Below are 19,220 nucleotides of genomic sequence, written 5' to 3' on the forward strand. Positions count from 1 at the left end.
CCTCGCCTCACCTATCTGGGCATCGAGCTGGACTCGGCGGCCGGGCTTTCCCGGCTGCCTGCAGATAAGCTGGCTCGCCTTCGGGACCTCCTGGTGGGGACCCTTGCTCGCAAGAAATGCACCCTCAAGGAATTGCAGTCGATAATAGGCCACCTGAACTTTGCCTGCAGGGTGGTCTCCCCCGGGCGGGCCTTTTGCGCGAGACTCACCAGGGCCTGCCGGGGGGTTATTTCTCCTCACCACCACATTCGCCTCACCAAGGGCATCAAGGCAGATCTGGAGGTCTGGCTAAGATTCCTGTCCGGTTTCAACGGCGTCTCCCTGTGGCAGGCCCCCCTCGACCTGGGCTCCGCGCTTCAGGTTCACTCAGACGCAGCCGGGAGCTTGGGGTTTGGGGTTTTCTTCAGGGGCCGGTGGTGCGCCCAGCAATGGCCTCCTTCGTGGGCTAGTACAGGGGTCCTGCGAGATCTCACATTCTTGGAGTTTTTTCCCATACTGGTGGCGGTCTCCATCTGGGGGGATCTCCTGCGGGACAAACGGGTGGTGTTCTGGTGCGACAACCAGGCTACGGTCAGGGTCATCAACAGGCAGTCCTCTCGCTCCGAGAGGGTCATGCGCTTGGTTCGCCGCTTTGTCTTGATCTGTTTGGCCACTAACATTACTTTCTCAGCCCGTCATGTAGCAGGTGTGGATAATGGCCTTGCGGACGCGTTGTCTCGGTTCCAGATGGAGAGGTTCTTCGCGCTGGCGCCAGAGGCTCAACGCACACCGGACCCCTTTCCGGAGGAATTGTGGCTGGCTGGCGGGACATCGTGATGCAGGGAGTACTTAGCTCAGTCGCCCCCTCCACGCTCAGGGCCTACGCTGCGGCAATGGAGCGCTTCGTGGGCTTTACCTGGGGGGCGGGCGGAGGGGCCGCCCTCCCCCCTTCCGAGGACGAGGTGCTGCGTTACCTGGCCCACCTGCGTGTGCTGGGGCGGGCCCCCCGCTCCATGAGAAGAGAACTAGCGGCAGTATCCTTCTTCTGTAAGGCCTTAGGGTTCCCTGACCCATGCCGCGGCTTCATTCCCCGCCGGGCTGTCGAGGGCTGGGCCAGGCTGGCTCCGCCTCCCGCCGACAGGAGGCGCCCCATTTCACTCTCCATCCTACGTCGCCTCTTGGGGGTCCTTCCCGACTGCTGCCGGTCCCCCTTCGAGGCTCGGCTGTTCCACACGGCCTTTACCCTGGCCTTCTTCGGGGCGCTGCGGGTGGGCGAGCTGGTGGCGGGCTCCCGGGACGACCCAAGCGGCAGGGCGCTCAGCTTCTCGGACGTCTCCTGGTCCCCCAAGCAAGTTTCCATCACGATCCGTCGCTCCAAGACGAATCAGCGGGGAAGGGGGGTCACCCTATGCCTGCGGGCCTCCCGGCGGGGGTCAGTCTGCCCGGTTCGGGCGGTGGGTGCTTACCTGGGCATTCGCCCTCCCCTCCAGGGCCCCTTCCTCATACACAGGGATCATTCCCCGCTCACCCGCTACCAGTTCGCCTCCCTGCTGCGAGCTTGCTTGGAGGCGGCCAGGCTCCCTCCTGCGGAGTTTGGCACGCATTCCTTCCGCATCGGGGCGGCCACCGAGGCCGCCAGCATCGGGCTGCCGGACAAGACCATCATGGCTATTGGGCGCTGGCGGTCCGGGGCTTTTCGCTCCTACATTCGGCCCAGCGGGGGGAGCAGTCATTAACAGGCTGGTCTCGTATGCTTCTTCCGGCAGGGGCAAGGAGGTCGGTGTGGATCTGTGGGCACAGCATCGTCCATTGGGCCGGGAGATACGCGGCATCATCAGGCTGGGGCGGCCACCTGGGACTGGAAGACCATCTGCAGATCCACTGGATGGGCGTGCGTGGGATGCTCTGGGACTCACTCCGGCCGATGCTCCTGCGGCAGGCCCAGCGCCTGGGACCTCCGGATGCGTTGGTCATCCAGCTTGGGGAGAACGACCTGGGCAAGCGCCAGGGGCCGGATTTGCAGCGGGCCATGCGTTCCGATCTGGACAGCCTCCGGAGCCTCTTCCCGCAGACGGCGTTCTTTTGGTCGGACTTGCTACAGCGGCGGACATGGCGTGGTGCCCGGTGCCCGAGGAAGGTTGACGGGATCAGGCAGAGGGTTGCTCGCGCCATGGGTCAGTACATCGCGGAAGCCGGCGGCCACTTCATCGCACATTGGGACATTTCTTTCCGCATCGGCCCCCTCTACGCCCCGGATGGGGTCCACCTGTCCAGCTGGGGACAGGACATCTGGCTCCAAGACCTGCGGGATGGCCTCTTGGACTGGGTCAGTGGTAGGAGTGTTGGCGGGAGCCACAGGTGGCTCTAGTGGCGGTGGGCATTGGATCAGATCACTTTTGGGGAGTTGGGGGCCTCCGCGCCCCAGGCTTCCCGTTAGGGGATTCCCATAAGGAATCTTGGGAGTGAGGCTTGGGGTGCATGCCCAGCTCGGGGGCTGCCGCGGCATCCTCACTCCCAGGTGGCAGGGGAGTCACTCAGGGGTGTACACCCAGGTGATCTCCCCTCAAATGCCACCCCTATGGTTCCCTCCCCCAGCTGGCGTCTGGGGGGGGGTTGAGGTCTATCGGCTGGCAGGCGGGTCAGCCGATGTTTTTTCCTGGGATCTGATCCACATGCTGCGCCAATACTCCTTTACCGCTGTTTCAATAAAGTTGTGGCCATGCTTTCTCCAAGCTTTGTGTGGTCTGGGTTTATTCAAGCGTCCTCCTCCCTCCCCCTCAGCGCTAGGCGGCAAACGGAGGCGTCCGACTTACCGGGCGCCCGGTTGCCGCCGTCAAGCTGGGAGGGAGCGAGGCCAGCGTCTTCGTCGTCAGCCCATCCGGGAACCCCCGGGCGGGCTGCCGACGAATCACATTCAAACTTCGGAGCCGGCCAATCAGGGTGCCCGGGCCGGCTCCGTGGTGGGGTGGGGCGGGGACTGCGAGCCTCCGGTCCGCAGTCTTCACTCAGGTCCGGCAGCTGGGTACTTAACCAGCTGCCGTCCCCGCCCACCCTCACTTCGGCTCGTCGCGTCTCCCACCCACCTCTCCCTTTTTTTTTGTGTTCCATTTTGTCACAACTGTCGGGCGGTGGGCATTGGATCAGATCACTTTTGGGGAGTTGGGGGCCTCCGCGCCCCAGGCTCCCCGTTAGGGGATTCCCATAAGGAATCTTGGGAGTGAGGCTTGGGGTGCATGCCCAGCTCGGGGGCTGCCGCGGCATCCTCACTCCCAGGTGGCAGGGGAGTCACTCAGGGGTGTACACCCAGGTGATCTCCCCTCAAATGCCACTCCTATGGTTCCCTCCCCCAGCTGGCGTCTGGGGGGGGGTTGAGGTCTATCGGCTGGCAGGCGGGTCAGCCGATGTTTTTTCCTGGGTTCTGATCCACATGCTGCGCCAATACTCCTTTACCGCTGTTTCAATAAAGTTGTGGCCATGCTTTCTCCAAGCTTTGTGTGGTCTGGGTTTATTCAAGCGTCCTCCTCCCTCCCCCTCAGCGCTAGGCGGCAATCACTGGTCCATCTAGCTCAGTACTTTCTACTCTGATTGGTACCAAGCTATCCAAGGGTTTGAATAGGGGTCTTTCCCATAGCCTTTCCAGCTGTCTGGAACCTTATGGGTAGAAAGCATGGGTCGTGCCATGGAGCTATGGCCCCCAATTTGCAAGTAAACATTAGAGGTCCATTTTACACAACCATGTAGTTTGAATCTTCATTGCTGATAATAGCTGGGTTGTATGAAACAGCCCTTTATTTTTGTTGATATTAAACTACAAACCCAAACTACTGTCCTCAAAGTTCTCCCAGAATTAAGGAATGGTGGTGATTATGTTAGGTTAATCGGGCTAAGTCTGCATCATAGAAATATTTTGGGGGTTGAATCTGGGGATAACAACCTATTGCCTCTGCTGCAAGTTTGTAGATAAATTGCACTCGCTCTATCACTTTTCATGCAAATACTTTCAAGTACTGATGAAAGAGATTTTTTTTCTCTAACAAAAGCCATGGAGGCAAAAGGGAACACTTTAATTGCTGGCAGAGTTACAGTCCTAAAATTACACTTCAGTGCCCGCAATAAATATACAAAAACTTAAATGGAAAGAGCTTCTGTGGAAGGTTTGGTTTGTCAGGCTGATATTTTGTGATATTTTAGGAACCAAAGGTAAATGTGAAAGGGCAATGAGAATATTTAGTCATTCAAAATTGGTCTTAGCATTTACATCAGAATGGGCAAAGAAGCACTGAAGAATAGGAAGGGGGAAAAGTAAGTGGAAGATAAGATTTTTTTAAAAATATATGAATTAGAGTTTTAAAAGCTCCCTATAAATAAATATTGATATCCAGACAAACTGAAATACTTCTATTGATTTCAATATAAAAGTTAAGTACATGATGAAAAAGTGCCTCTCTTATGCTGTACTGTGGTCTAAATTTTTATGCTGCAGTTGCTGATTGCCAAGCTCTGATTGGTCAACCAGATCACCGTATGTTGCTGGGCAATATAGGATAAAAATGATTAATTCAGTTATGCCTTCATCTTGAGTTTTGAGATCCAGTCTGGGTCCCTACCCTTGGCTTTCTGCATTACAACCAGGGCTTTTTTTCAGCTGGAATGTGGTGGAACAGAGTTCTGGCACGTCTTGAAAATGGTCACATGCCCGGTGGCCCTGCCCCCTGATCTCCAGACAGAGAGGTGTTTAGATTGCCCTTCGCGTCATTGGCATGGAGGGCAATCTAAACTCCTCTCTGTTTGGAGATCAGGGGGTGGGGCCACTGGCCATGCGACCATTTTCTCCGAGGGCGATTTAAACTGTTAAAAACTCCCCCCTTGTTCAAGCTGACCCAAAGTGATGTCATTGTGTGGTCCTGAGTTCCACCACCCCTTTTCCCAGAAAAAAGCCCTAATTACAACTACGTCCTGGAATCTAGAAACGTTGGTGCTGAAAGCTATATTAGTCAGACAAAAGACTATGTCATGTATGTTTAGGAACTAGGATATTTAGCTCTGTGATAAAAATAATTTTAACGAAATCAATAATAATTAATAACTATCCTACCATACCCTCCCTGATGAAGGTGTAAAGTTGGTGTGGGAAGTATTGATAGGTGAACTAATTCAATCTGTACTTGAAATTATTTGGGATATCCAAATTATTTTGAACGTTATTGTGCAGATCTTTGGCAGCATAATCTAGGTCCCAAACTGAGTAGGGTCCATTGGATGACCCCATTACCTCTGTATCCCTTTTGGCCACCATTCTTTGTCTTTGATAAGTTCAGGAAAAGGAAGGCAAAAGTGAAGATAGAAAACAAAATCAGTTTGGAGTTGGTCAAAACTCTTTGGCTGATAATACCATCACAGTGCTATTGAACCTAACCACTGTTTGCATCTGTGGTACCTGGATTTGTAATAGCTACCTCTAAGCTTTAATAGCAAAAGAATCATAGGAAGAAACTGAAAAAGAAAATGATATTCACCCTTCAAAGCTAAAGCTAGAAGGAGCAGCAGCTTGGGAGACAAGGCCTTTCCTACATAAATAATCCTACATAAATAATCATAGCAGATGAAAGGCAGTGACAATTACCAGTCCAGAAAATGGCTTTTTATATCATTATTCCCTATTTTATAAGTTTGCCCCAAATGCAGAAGTTCCTCTTTAAAGTGGGCTGGCAAAGATAATCCATTAATTCAACCGTGCTGGAAGTTAACATTTTTCCCTTCATTAGCAAGTTCAAAATTGCATTTTATTTCCATTTTGATGAGGTTTTTATGAGTTTGAAGAGATGAAGTTGAACCCCATGAGTTTAATGGACCTAGGAAAGATCGCAAGATACAGGATTGAATTCAATGAACCATGAGGAGTTTAGTAAATTAATTAAATTTAACAAAATAATGAATTATTTTCTTTTTCCTCTGCAGGATTAAAATTGCTAAAATTTGTTGAAACATTAATTTAATGCTAAAAAAAACTTCACCGTGAATTTGCTCTGCTTTGTTATTAAACAGCCTCTTCTGCAAAATATAAAGTATAGGCAAAAGGAGGTTAGAAAATCTTTTCTAAATATTTAATCATATTGTACATTGGCCCACAACATGCTTTTAAATGATCTTAATACATCCTCTCAGGAAGGAACAGAAAACTCTCCTCTTGGGAAAAACTGGGAATATAAATTATCTGTGTCTACCATAGTTCAAAAAGTTTCACATTTCTGTACATTTAACAATGTAGTATTTGATTACTCATAGCTGACTTCATCAGAAAGCATTACATTTGAGGTGACTTGAGAGTTCTTGTCAGGCTATGGATGACAGGATAGGGTAGACAGGTCCCTGCACCATTGCAACAAGAAGTCCAAGCTCTTGGTTAAATGGTTTTATTCAGAAATCCAATCTTTTCCATATATATTTCCATAGAGTTACTCAGAGGTAAGAAAGCACCTCAGCAGTACAGACTTCCTCTTGTTTCAGCTTGGCTTTGGGCACATTTCCCCCCTCTTTTTCAGTTTCCGCTTTTACTCTCTCCCCCCATTCGGAGAGACCAGGTTTCGTGCTGCTTTGTGTTTTTGCCGTTTGGCTACATGTTATCACTGCTTCTCCTAATTGGGCTGGTGAGAAGACTGTGTCAATTACCTCCTCCTTCTGGCTGTTGTGTTGGGGCATGCATGAAAGTGCATCCACCAGGAAATTCGATCGCCCCGGAAGGTACTTCAACGTGAAATTGAATTTAGAGAAGAATTCTGCCCAGCTTAACTGTTTAGTGTTCAGTTTATGGGGTGTGTGTAGTGCCCCTAAGTTTTTGTGGTCAGTCTGTACTTCAAAAGGCACCTTAGCCCCTTCTAGCCAATGCTGCCAGGTGGTAAGTGCTACTGGTCCCACTTCCCATACGCTCCAATTGTGTTCCATTTCTGAGAACTTCTTTGAAATGTCTGCACAGGGGTGCAGTTCCCCCTCATGCACAGGGGCACAGTTCCTTTATGCCCGTAATGTTATTGAACACAAAAAAGGGAACTCATGTACGGGTACAAGCTTTAATAGATTCTGGATGTTCCCAGGACTTAATATCGCCAGCCTTAGTTAACGGGCTGGGGCTGGAACTAATAGAACTCAAAGACCCTATAGTATTTGAGCAAATGGATGGGTCCAACATGCATCTGGCACCCTTCAAAATGATTAAATCCAAATACAGAAGAAGGAAACTTTCTAGACAAGCATCAACAAAGGGGAAGCCCAAGCTCAAGGAAGTACAAAAGAGGAGTAGAAATTGTATGCCTTCTGTTTGTATTGAATTAATCAATTTTTATAAATTAAAGTCCTTAACAGGAAAAAATTGATGTATCAAGTATTTATATACAAGAGTCCCAGACAAGAACTTCATGTGAAACTTCCATTGTACATAGTCATATTCCGATTATACATCAAGAATGCCCAAACACGGAGCATATACATTCAAAGCTCTAATCGGTTTGTGGACGCCGTTTGTTCCCCAATGGGTGGGAAGAACTCCGGCGTTAATTCCAGGTAGCTGGCAATAAGCTTTGCCGGCCTCGTGTGATTCTGCTCGTTTCGAGGAATATCTTCTTCCAGCCAATATTTCTACAATAAACCACAGCAATTTTTTACTCCTAGGCATTCCTCTTACAGACATACTCGATAATAAAGATGCAAACTTACAATACTCTGCAATCAAACGTAGTCAAACCTCCATCTCCAATTTTGTCAATATCAGTGGGGTGAGGCACTTCCCGTTGTGACCACATATATACTATTCGTCTTGTCCAATTCATTACTTATTTATTAAAGGCAACCATCCCTCCATTTCATTGTTACATGCCAAATCGATCCACACTTTCCTCATACTTCCACTTATAGAGTTATTTCAATAAATAAATAAATAACATCTTAGATCTAAAACATGTGATTTATGAAAACATGTGATGACGTAAATATCCATTTTTTAAAATACATGTATCAAAAATTACAATTCATAAATACAATTCATAAATACTGTACTACCTAGAAGCATATATATATATCTAGCATATATAGCTCTACATCCAGATAAAATTTGGAGATGGGAGACGGGAGTAGGCAGAGAAGCGGCATAGGGCCCTGTGTTTGTGCAGGAGGGGGCAGGGCAGAGTTAGTTTGCTCCCTAAGCCCTTCCAGAAATGGGAACGCCCACAGCGGCGCAAAAGAGCTATGCCACAAAAAAACAAGGCATAGCACATAGGCGCCCATTGAACGGGGAAAGCTCGGCCCCCTATCCAAGCACCCAGCCCCACACCCACGGCCTGAAGGAGCAGGATGGGAACTATCACGGGGGCCAATCTGCGTGCACTTCTGGTGTGGACGAGACCCCTCCTCGCACCCAATCACCTGCAGACGCACCCTACAAAGCATCTGGCCATGCTGCCCGACCTCAGGTAAGTTAGCACATGGCTAAAAGCTCTGCCCGTTTGCTTTCTGTCGTGGGTACTTTAAACACGAGGCGGGAGAGAGGGGTACCCACGGTGGCAGGCACTTTAGGAACTTTGCGAGAAAACTGGGAGAACTGTGCACACACGTAAGAGAAGAAGGGCAAAGTCCAGAATGTCTGGCTAACAATAACCACTCAAGTTTCCTTGCAGGTTATCTGACTCTGAAGTTCCAGCTCAGTAAGGAGCGAGGGAGCACTGACAGAAGGAGATGGGGCGACAGCTAACCTGTCTTGCTGATTTGTGCTAACTGCCCCATCACCTGAACTCACCTGACCACTATCCTCTTCAGGTGAGGCTCAGCAGGGGAGGGGGCAATGGCGGCAGCCCTTGTCTGCCTCAGAGGTAGTTGCCCAGAAAACTACTCTTGACCAGGTGTTTATAAGTACCTGCTAACTCTCTCCCTTAAAGGTAAAATCACGCCAAGGCAGAGCACTTCCTTGGCAGAGGGTCTCGCATCAGCTGGTTGCCAGCTGCACCTGTGGAGCTCCCGCTGCTGCTCTCTACTATGCGCATCATCTCAGATGTTGGAGTGTGGGCTTTGCCTCGGCTGAGTTCCTTGCTGCACATCTGTCTCTTTCCCTTGCAGGCACGTCACGACTGTCCGGGAGACAACCAAGCATGGCTGCTTCAGCCCCCCCCCCCGCCCAATCCTCTGCAAGTGTAATTCAGATCCAGCCCAGGAACTGATATCGCAAGGCAGTCAGCATCTCCACCCTACCGTTGGGAACGCAAATGAGGGCTGCTCAAAATGCGTTGGCTAACAAGGGGTGGTGGCACTTCGTCCAGTTTAATAAAACGTGTTGAAAAATAACAAACTTCTGTGTTTGCATGCCTGACTGACATTGTCATTAGCCCCTCCCTCAACACCCTGTCACACATGTCCACTCACACATGTATCAAGCGGCACCCCGTCCAGCCTCTCTGCCCCCTTCTTCCCCTCAATGTGGGGTGGGAATTGAACTGTGGCCCATGAATGCCTGTATGGGGGGAGAGGCACTGAGGACTTTCATTCTTTGATAAGCTGAGCTGCTGGTATCTGATAAGCCTAAGCCAAACAAGGGGAGAAAACCGGATAGTGAGGAGTACAAGCAACAAGTCCGGAAATATGCAATTAATGCTGACTTTTATATAAATGTTTCAATAGTGCAAACGTGCAAAGTGCAAATAAATAACATGCAATGAATACAATAAATATAGTTAATACAATTCAGTTGTCCAAGTCATAATATAAATGTCCGAAACAGACCCACAATGGGGATATACTAAAGAGGAAGTCACAAGGCAGTCTTATGGTGGTGGCTCAAGTCCAATGAGATGTAAAATCCACAGGTGCCGACGGGATTATGCAGGCATCTTATACAATTCCCATTTCGTATGAAACATACTTCTTCTTGGGCACAAGTACAACTGGACTGAAAAAAATTAATATATAAGTCAAACCTTAATTAATCCATTGAAGTGCCAACGAACATGCGTAGGCATCGTGTACTCACAGGTTGCCAATCCACTCCAACGTGACTGCTCAAGACCTATTACATTTCCAAATGAATGACGGACATGGGTGAATGGACAAGACTCATACAGCAGATAAGGGACTCTAAATACATCATTACAACTAGGTTAATGGGCCTAATTTGGCATAGTCCACGTAATTACATCCAGCTGATCTTAAAGCGCTCAGACCCTATATATACAGTGCAAACACTGCAAATTACAATAAACATTTATTCTATTACAGCGTCACATCCAGCTATTCACCTCATACATAGCAGCGTACCTATACAGAAATTAGGGGGGGGGGGGAGAAATCCCACATGGTTTAACACAATAAACATTATAACATTAGGCTGATCTTAAAGGGCTACAGACCATATGCACATTACAAACAGATTATGCATCACCTTCAACTGGTCGCATCCTGCAGAGCACAATAACCTTGTGAAGAAAAATGAGCGGGGGGGGGGGAACCCAGATGGGCCACTGGCTAACCCAAAAAACAGGAGAAATCGATTTCATTATTAAGTCCCCCTGGTGCAAGGCTCCGAAGTTTAAAAATCCATCTGCTCTCCAGTTGCAAAAGTTTTCTGGGACTATCATCAGTAAATGGTTCATGAATCATATCAACAACAGTTATTCTGATGTCTCCAAGACTATGGTGCCGGTCCTGAAAGTGTGTAACCAATGGTGCCTCTCTGACCTGATGCCTTATTCTTGAGATATGTTCTTGAATCCTGATTTTGAGGAGGCGTGTTGTGCTGCCCACATAGATTAATGGGCAGCTGCATTGGATCACATAGACTACATAGGATGACCGGCAGGTGCTAAAGTTCCAGGAAATCTCCCGTCTGTCTGTGAACATTTCCTCAAGCTTAACCATATGCGTGCACACATTACAGTCACCACACCGAAAGTGGCCTTTGGGAGCTGGTCCTGATGACCTGTGCAGTGGATTTTCGCGTTTGAATTCAGAACTGGTCAGTATATCTTTAAGTGATTTAGTTCTGCGAAGACCGATGGCCGGATACCTCCACATCCAGGGATGTTGTCTATAAGGTGCCAATATTTCCGAACTATTCTGCAGATAGGAGTATCCAGGGGCGTGTAGTCAAGAGCCCATTTCAAACAGTTGTTATCTACACGCGGTTTGGGAACAAGTAATTGCTCACGTGGCGTGGCTATAGCTCTGTTCTGTGCCGAGTGGAGGGCTGGCAGCGGGTATCCCCTGCTAGCAAAAGCTTTGGTTAATGTAATACTGCTAGTTCGGAAATCCCCGGAGTTGGAAGAGTTGCGCTTGAGCCTGAGAAACTGTCCTATAGGGATGTTATATTTCAAGCGTGACGGATGGAAGGAAGAAAAGTGTAAATAGGAGCACCTATCCGTTTTTTTCTTAACGGGCCGCACCCCCAACCTCCTGTCATTCAATTTATAGATGGTGACATCCAAATAATTAATACACTCGTTACTGCCCTGCCACGTAAATTTAATATCGGGGCTGATCATATTAATCCATCTGCCAAATTGTTCCGCGCTCTCCTGAGTCTCCATAATGGCTATGATGTCATCTATATAGCGCCAGTAATGTAAGATGGATTCTCTAAGGGGATTATTGTGCCTGTCCAAAATATATGTCCGGGGTCTGAGCCCCAGCCCCCAGACTTGACAAGAGGGAACAGCAGGTCAGCCGGGCCGACGGGCAAATAGAGGGAGCAGCCAGCAGCCAGCAGGTCAACTGGTCAGCCAGCAGACAGTAGGTCAACCGGTCTGACTGGCAAGCAGAAGGAGCAGCTGGGGGACAGCAGGTCAACCCCTCCCATGGGCAAATGGAGCCAGAACCTGCCTGTGCCAGGGGCAAGGGGCAAAGGCCCAGGGCCTCAGGAGGCAGGGGGAGACAGAAGGAGGCCAGCGAGTCCCACTCCCCTGGGGAAGGAAAGGGGACTAAGCAAGGCAGAAGGGGGCAAGGGCAGAGGGATTGGGGGCCCAGCAGTCACGCACCCAAAGACCTTACCTGAGGAGGAGAAGCAGCAGCAGCCCCAACAACCCAAAGCCACGCCCCAGCTAGAAAATAGTAGCCTGGCCCAGGAGTTGCCAAAAGCCAAGCCACTCCAGGTGGGGCTATTGGAGGCACTCTGCAGGAAGCCCTGGGCAACCAGCCAAGGAGCCGCAGCTGGACCCACCTTCAGCCATCAGCTCAGCCAGGTAGGCCAGGCTGCTAGCCAGGGGACTGCAGCTGGACAGGCCTGCAGCAATCAGCCAAGGCAGGGAGGCTGGGCAGCCAGGGAACAAGGCACAGCTGGTGCTGGTCAGTGGGGCCAGATCAGCTACCCCAGCTGCAACTGCTTGGTGCAGCCCAAGACCAGGCTGGAAGAGGGGTGGGACAGTAGAAGGAAGCCCTATAAAAGCTGGCTGGGAAGAGCCCTGTGGTGGTGGGTGTGAGTAGGGAGTGATGATGTGGAGTGAGAGTGGTGCGATGCAAGCATGGAGGTTTGGAGGAGAGCTCTGGGAGGAAGAAGTGAAAGAGGACGCAGAGGGTAAGCAGGCCAGGTTGAGCAGGCCAGCGAGTGGACTGAGAGGGAGTCTGGGTGAGGTATACCGCCCCTCCTTCCACAGAGCAGGGTCCTGCAGAATCCTTGGCCCCCCTATGACGTCAGGAGCAGACTGCCCAGTGCCACGCCCAGTGGCAGCGGCGGCAAGCCCTGACAAGTTAGTGAACAAAACAACCAAAATAAACCGTCACCAACTAACTAATGCAACTTCAAGAAATGTACAACACTCTTACATCCAAAATTTACAAAAATTTACTCGTACAAAATTGAATTATAAGTATAAATATATATTCCACAGAGCCCTAATAGAACATCTGTGTTAGGGCAAATATCCTACTTTACAAGAAAACAACAAGGGGAGGGAAAATTTCAATAACCAAACCCCTGTGTTAGATGCAAAAACATAATCACTTAGAATAGGGCTCAAAAAAGCCTCTACATAAAGTAATACAAATCGATACAAATTTCAATATTTATAAGGTACATACATGTTGCTCAAACCAATCTTTCAGCAAGAATTAAATGGAATCAACATGTTTTAAATTGTAACTGAACGGGTCAGCCAGCAAGAGGTCCCGTTTCCGGTATCCCCTTCTTCAGAGCAGTTACAATTATGATGAATCAACTAGTGCATCTATCTCACTTGTGGCTCGCTCACTGGCGTATGCCCAGTGCCACGCCCAGTGGCAGCGGCGGCAAGCCCTGACAAGTTAGTGGCCCGTACGGGGAGAGACGTTCTGACGCAGGCGCCAGTCAAGGGGTGGCCTCCCAAGGCCGCCGCCCCAGCGGAGCTTGGACTGTGGCTGGAGGAACGCCAGGATAGGATGTGGGGAAAGCTGGAGGCAGCCTATCCAGCCGCTCCAGTGGAACTAGCACAGACAGCGGAGCTGCGGTTGCAAGCCGGCGCGCTCACAGAGGCCTTGCCCAGGGTTTGTGCCCTTGTTTGGGAAAATAACCCACCACCTGGCAAGCAGGTGCAGAGTCTATGCGCCACCGTGAAGATAGGCCGGCTGATCCTACAAGCCCTGTTAGACTCTGGGAGTGCAGTCTCAGCAATTCGGCCCCAGCTCCTCCCAGCTGCTACCCCAGTGCACCGCTGGATCCCGGTGACGGATGTGATGGGCCACACCCAGCCGTACCCTACGGCCCTAAACACGATAGAGTACCTAGGGGTCCGCCACCAAATGGAAGTTGCCCGGTTAGCTCACCTACCCGTGCCAATGCTGCTGGGAAGAGATGCCCCAGGGTTCTTCAGGCTCCTCCAGCAGGCAGCAAAGAAATTGGGAAGAGACACCCCAGGGATCGCCGGGTCTCGGCTGAAGGCGGCAGGGGAATTGACAGACCCCCAAGTTGCCACCGCTCTGCAAGTGGAGGAGGCCGATGACCCGGGAGAGGGTCCCTCCACCAGACCAGGGGCAGAACCACGGACTGGAGACCCAGCTGGGCCCCCGGCCGATCGCCCATTCTGTGATGCCCAAGGGGCAGATGAGTCCTTGCAGCACTTATGAGAGACGGCAGGTCATGAGGAGGAGCTAGTGCAGGATGAGCGGAGCGATGAGCTCCCGCGCATCGAGAAGCAAGGAGGGGTTTGGGTTCGCATAGCTCGCGCCCCAAGTGGCCAGGGGGAGGTCCGCCAGCTATTGGTGCCGACTGCCTATTGGGCCGAAGTCCTCCGCACGGCCCATGAGCATGCGTGGGCCGGGCATCTGGGGCACCACAAGACCCTGAAGAAGATCCTTGAGCAGTTCTACTGGCCCTCCGTGAATGCCGACGTGAAGGCCCACTGTCACTCGTGTCCCACCTGCCAGCGGGTGGCAGCCCGCCGCCCACCGAAGGCCCCCCTCTCCCCACTACCCGTCATGGGGACGCCCTTCCAACGCATCACGATGGACTTCATCGGACCGCTGCCACGCACACCCCGGGGCCACCGCTTTGCCCTGGTGATTGTGGACTATGCCACACGGTTCCCCGAGGTCATCCCACTGAGGACCATGCAGACCCTGGGGGTGGTCCGGGCACTGTCCAAGTTCTTCACGATGGTGGGGCTGCCAGATGAAATCTTGACAGATCGAGGAGGCCCGTTCCGTGCCACCGCCATGCGCCAACTCTGCCAGAGTTTGGGGATCCGGCAGGTGTTCACCTCGGCTTACCACCCTCAGACAGACGGTTTGGCAGAGCGGCTGAACCAGACCATCAAAGAGGCCCTGAAGAAGATGACACGGGAGAAGCCTCATCAGTGGGACCTGTACATCGACCCACTCATGTTTGCCCTCAGGGAGACCCCGCAGGCCTCCACTGGCTTCAGCCCGTTCGAGCTGCTGTATGGGCGCAAGCCAAGAGGGATGCTCTCCCGGCTGACAGAACGCTGGGCGCCCCAGGCCAGCAGCCCTGCGTCCACCACACAGGAGTACATAAGCCATCTCCATAACCGGGTGCAACAGTCCCAAGCCGAGGCAAACCGCAGACTGACTCGCACCCAGGCGAAGCAGAAAGCCACCTACGACCGGGGTGCACGGATGAGGGCCTTCCAGGCAGGAGAGAAGGTCCTGGTGCACCACTCAGTATTCCCCAGAGAGGAAGGGGACCCATGGAGGGGCCCCTACCCGATTCGGAGGGTGCTGGGCCCCACTACTTACGAAGTCCAGTGTGGGGTTGGCTGGCGTCGGCGGAGGACCCTGCATGTGAATCTCCTGAAGCGGTGGCATGAGCGCCCAGAAGAGGAGTGTGGCGTGACTGAGGACCCATTGGAGCTTCCTGACAGTGAGCTGCCATGGACCTCCGAAGCCCCGGAGTTCGAGGAGCCCAAGGTAGACCCCCAGCTCGATCCAGCTCAACGGGCCCAGCTACGAGACCTCTGTGCACGGGTTACCGGGGTCTTCTCCCGCAGGCCGGGCAGCACCAGCCTGATTCAACATGCCATCCCGACCAGCCCGGGGCAGACAGCCTGGGCTACCTGGCGCCCCATCCCCAGGAAGCGGTGGGAAGCAGTGGAGAAGGAGACAAACGAGATGCTCCGGCTGGGTGTAATCGAACCCTCACGAAGTGCCTGGAGGAGCCCGATAGTCCTGGTGCCCAAGCCAGATGGGACCACCCGGTTTTGCATTGACTATCGTGAACTGAATAAGGTGGCCCAGTTCGACGCCTACCCCATGCCCCGAGCAGATGTGCTGGTGGACCACCTGGGGTCCACCCGCTACCTGTCGGCCCTGGACTTAACAAAGGGCTACTGGCAGGTGCCCGTACGGCTGGAGGACCGGGAGAAGACGGCCTTTGCCACCCCCCAAGGCCTCTTCCAATTCAAGAAGATGCCGTTTGGCCTGCATGGGGCAGCAGCCACCTTTCAGCGGCTGGTGGACCAGGTGCTGGGAGAGTGCCGGGCGTACGCCATGGCGTACATTGATGATATTATTATCTTCAGCCCCAACTGGCCCACCCACCTCCAACACCTGGAAGCTGTCTTAAGGGCCCTCCAACGAGCTGGACTAAGGGCGAACCCAAAAAAGAGCCACCTGGGGTTCCAGGAACTCAAATACCTGGGCTTTGTGGTTGGGGGAGGACGAGTCAGGCCATCACCGGACAAGGTGGCCTCAATAGCCGATGCCCCACAGCCCAAGACCAAGAAGCAGGTTCGGCGATTCCTAGGACTGCTGGGGTATTACGGGCGGTTCATCCCCCACTTTGCCTCCCGAGCGGCGCCCCTGACGGACAGCTTAAGGAAGGGGCTGCCCAACCAAGTCCGGTGGACCCCAGAACTAGAGGCAGCTTTTAAGTACCTGCGGTTAGCCCTCTCCAACGCCACAGCCCTATGGAACCTGGACTTTGACCAGCTCTTCACACTGGTCACAGACGCCTCGGACACCGGCCTCGGGGCTGTGCTGACCCAGGAGCGGGATGGCGTGGATGTCCCAATTCTGTTCCTAAGCCGGAAGCTCCAGCCCGCCGAGAAGCGCTATGCCACGGTGGAGTGGGAGGCCCTAGCGGTCAAGTGGACGGTGGGGGCCCTGCAGTACTACCTGGCCAACAACCCCTTTGTACTGCTGACAGACCATGCACCCCTGCAGTGGCTCCATCGCATGAAGGCGCACAACCCCAGGGTGCTGTGGTGGTACCTCTCCCTCCTACCCTTCCAATTCACCATCAAATACCGCCAGGGGGCACGGCATGTGGACGCGGACTTCATGTCCCACATGTTCGAGGCTGAACCGGACCCCCACAACTCAAAGCCAAGTGGGGGTGTGTGTCCGGGGTCTGAGCCCCAGCCCCCAGACTTGACAAGAGGGAACAGCAGGTCAGCCGGGCCGACGGGCAAACAGAGGGGGCAGCCAGCAGCCAGCAGGTCAATGGGTCAGCCAGCAGACAGTAGGTCAACCGGTCTGACTGGCAAGCAGAGGGAGCAGCCAGGGGACAGCAGGTCAACCCCTCCCATGGGCAAATGGAGCCAGAACCTGCCTGTGCCAGGGGCAAGGGGCAAAGGCCCAGGGCCTCAGGAGGCAGGGGGAGACAGAAGGAGGCCAGCGAGTCCCACTCCCCTGGGGAAGGAAAGGGGACTAAGCAAGGCAGAAGGGGGCAAGGGCAGAGGGATTGGGGGCCCAGCAGTCACGCACCCAAAGACCTTACCTGAGGAGGAGAAGCAGCAGCAGCCCCAACAACCCAAAGCCACGCCCCAGCTAGAAAATAGTAGCCTGGCCCAGGAGTTGCCAAAAACCAAGCCACTCCAGGTGGGGCTATTGGAGGCACTCTGCAGGAAGCCCTGGGCAACCAGCCAAGGAGCCGCAGCTGGACCCACCTTCAGCCATCAGCTCAGCCAGGCAGGCCGGGCTGCTAGCCAGGGGACTGCAGCTGGACAGGCTTGCAGCAATCAGCCAAGGCAGGGAGGCTGGGCAGCCAGGGAACAAGGCACAGCTGGTGCTGGTCAGTGGGGCCAGATCAGCTACCCCAGCTGCAACTGCTTGGTGCAGCCCAAGACCAGGCTGGAAGAGGGGTGGGACAGTAGAAGGAAGCCCTATAAAAGCTGGCTGGGAAGAGCCCTGTGGTGGTGGGTGTGAGTAGGGAGTGATGATGTGGAGTGAGAGTGGTGCGATGCAAGCGTGGAGGTTTGGAGGAGAGCTCTGGGAGGAAGAAGTGAAAGAGGACGCAGAGGGTAAGCAGGCCAGGTTGAGCAGGCCAGCGAGTGGACTGAGAGGGAGTCTGGGTGAGGTATACCGCCCCTCCTTCCACAGAGCAGGGTCCTGCAGAATCCCTGGCCCCCCTATGACGTCAGGAGCAGACCGCCCAGTGCCACGCCCAGTGGCAGTGGCGGCAAGCCCTGACAATATACTCCCTTTCCAATTGGGCCATAAATAAGTTGGCAATGCTGGGGGCAGCAGCACACCCCATTGCCACCCCATTGCCACTCCTTTCGTTAGTAAAAGACCCCGTCAAACTTGAAGTAATTGCGCTCCAATATAATATCCAAGACATTTAAAAGGAACGGGGTGGAAGGGCTCTGAAGAGATCGGGTCAGCAGAGCCGTTTCCACCACGGACCTCGCCCCCTCATGGGGGATCGAGGTGTATAGGAAGGCAACATCAAGGGTCATCAAATAGGCAGAACGGGGAATCCTCAGTTGTTCCACTAGGGAAATGAGGTGCATGGTGTCTCTCAAATACGCCTCCGTCTGCACAACTAGTGGCTGTAAATAGTGGTCAAGAAAAATCGAAAGGGGTTCGAGCACAGAGTTACTGCCCGATATTATTGGGCGCCCTGGTGGTGGAATGCCCCCCTTAAGTATCTTGGGGAGCATATAAAACACAGGCGTACGAGGGTTTCTATTCTGCAAACCCTCATAAGTCTTGACGTCTATTTCATTCTCTAGCAGCCCCTCCTCTAAAACGATCTTAATTACTCTTTGTATCTGGGGTAATGGGTTTGCAGAGATTTTCTTGGAGTCAGAGGTAACCGAAAGCTGCCTGGTCGCCTCCTGGATGTAGTGTGTGGTATCCTGTATGACCACACCCCCGCCCTTATCTGCAGATTTAATAACAATGTTTGGGTCCGACTTCAAAGATTGGAGGGCTGACCACTCTTCCCGGTTCAGATTATAACGGCGGAATTTATGTGCCCGCTCTAGATTTTCAATATCTCTCAGCACCACCCTCTCAAAGCATTCAATGGAGGGATCCGAAATGGGAGGACAGAAGGTGGATTTTTGCCTAATGATGGAAGGAACACTTTCAGGAGCGGCACCAAAAAACTTTTTCAGTTTAATGAGCCTGATTAATTTGTACACGTCCAGTCTTGTATCAAAAGCATTATAATTTGGCATAGGTACAAAACCGAGACCCTTATTGAGTACCTTTCTCTCAATCTGAGTGAGTGGTCTAGAAGATAAATTGAAGACTAGGTCCTCGGTTTGTATGTTCTCTTGGGACGTGCTGAACCTCTCCCTAAAAAACTGTTGTTGCCTCTGAAGGAATAGGGGACAGAGCGATTACGCAGGCTTCTGGTACTGGTGCCCTCATCTCCAGAGGTATCAGTTTCTGAGGGCTCCGTGGTCTCAAACTCAGACCCGGGTTGGAGATTTTTCGCCCACGAGACTCTCTTGCGTGTTTTACTATTGGTGTCTTCCCTCCAGGTATAGATCCTACCTGAGGTGTAGTCCCTCCTATCCCGCTCAAACTTCTTTAGTTTCAATTCCTTCAAC

The 19,220-nt window shown here is 52.4% G+C and overlaps 1 protein-coding gene across 1 annotated transcript; it reads left to right on the plus strand.

The window, feature by feature from the left end:
- The first annotated feature begins 872 nt into the window (after positions 1–872).
- LOC129323561 (integrase/recombinase xerD homolog) lies at positions 873–1,715 on the plus strand. Its single transcript, XM_054970094.1, has one exon. It carries the CDS (start codon positions 873–875, stop codon positions 1,713–1,715), a length of 843 nt encoding a protein of 280 aa, XP_054826069.1.
- Positions 1,716–19,220: the final 17,505 nt, after the last annotated feature.

Source organism: Eublepharis macularius, chromosome 2 (assembly GCF_028583425.1).
Source record: "Eublepharis macularius isolate TG4126 chromosome 2, MPM_Emac_v1.0, whole genome shotgun sequence".
Classification (NCBI taxonomy): domain Eukaryota; kingdom Metazoa; phylum Chordata; class Lepidosauria; order Squamata; family Eublepharidae; genus Eublepharis; species Eublepharis macularius.

Coding starts and splice junctions, on each gene's coding strand:
- LOC129323561 (XM_054970094.1), top strand. CDS start 873: ATGGAGCGCTTCGTGGGCTTTACCTGGGGGGCGGGCGGAGGGGCCGCC.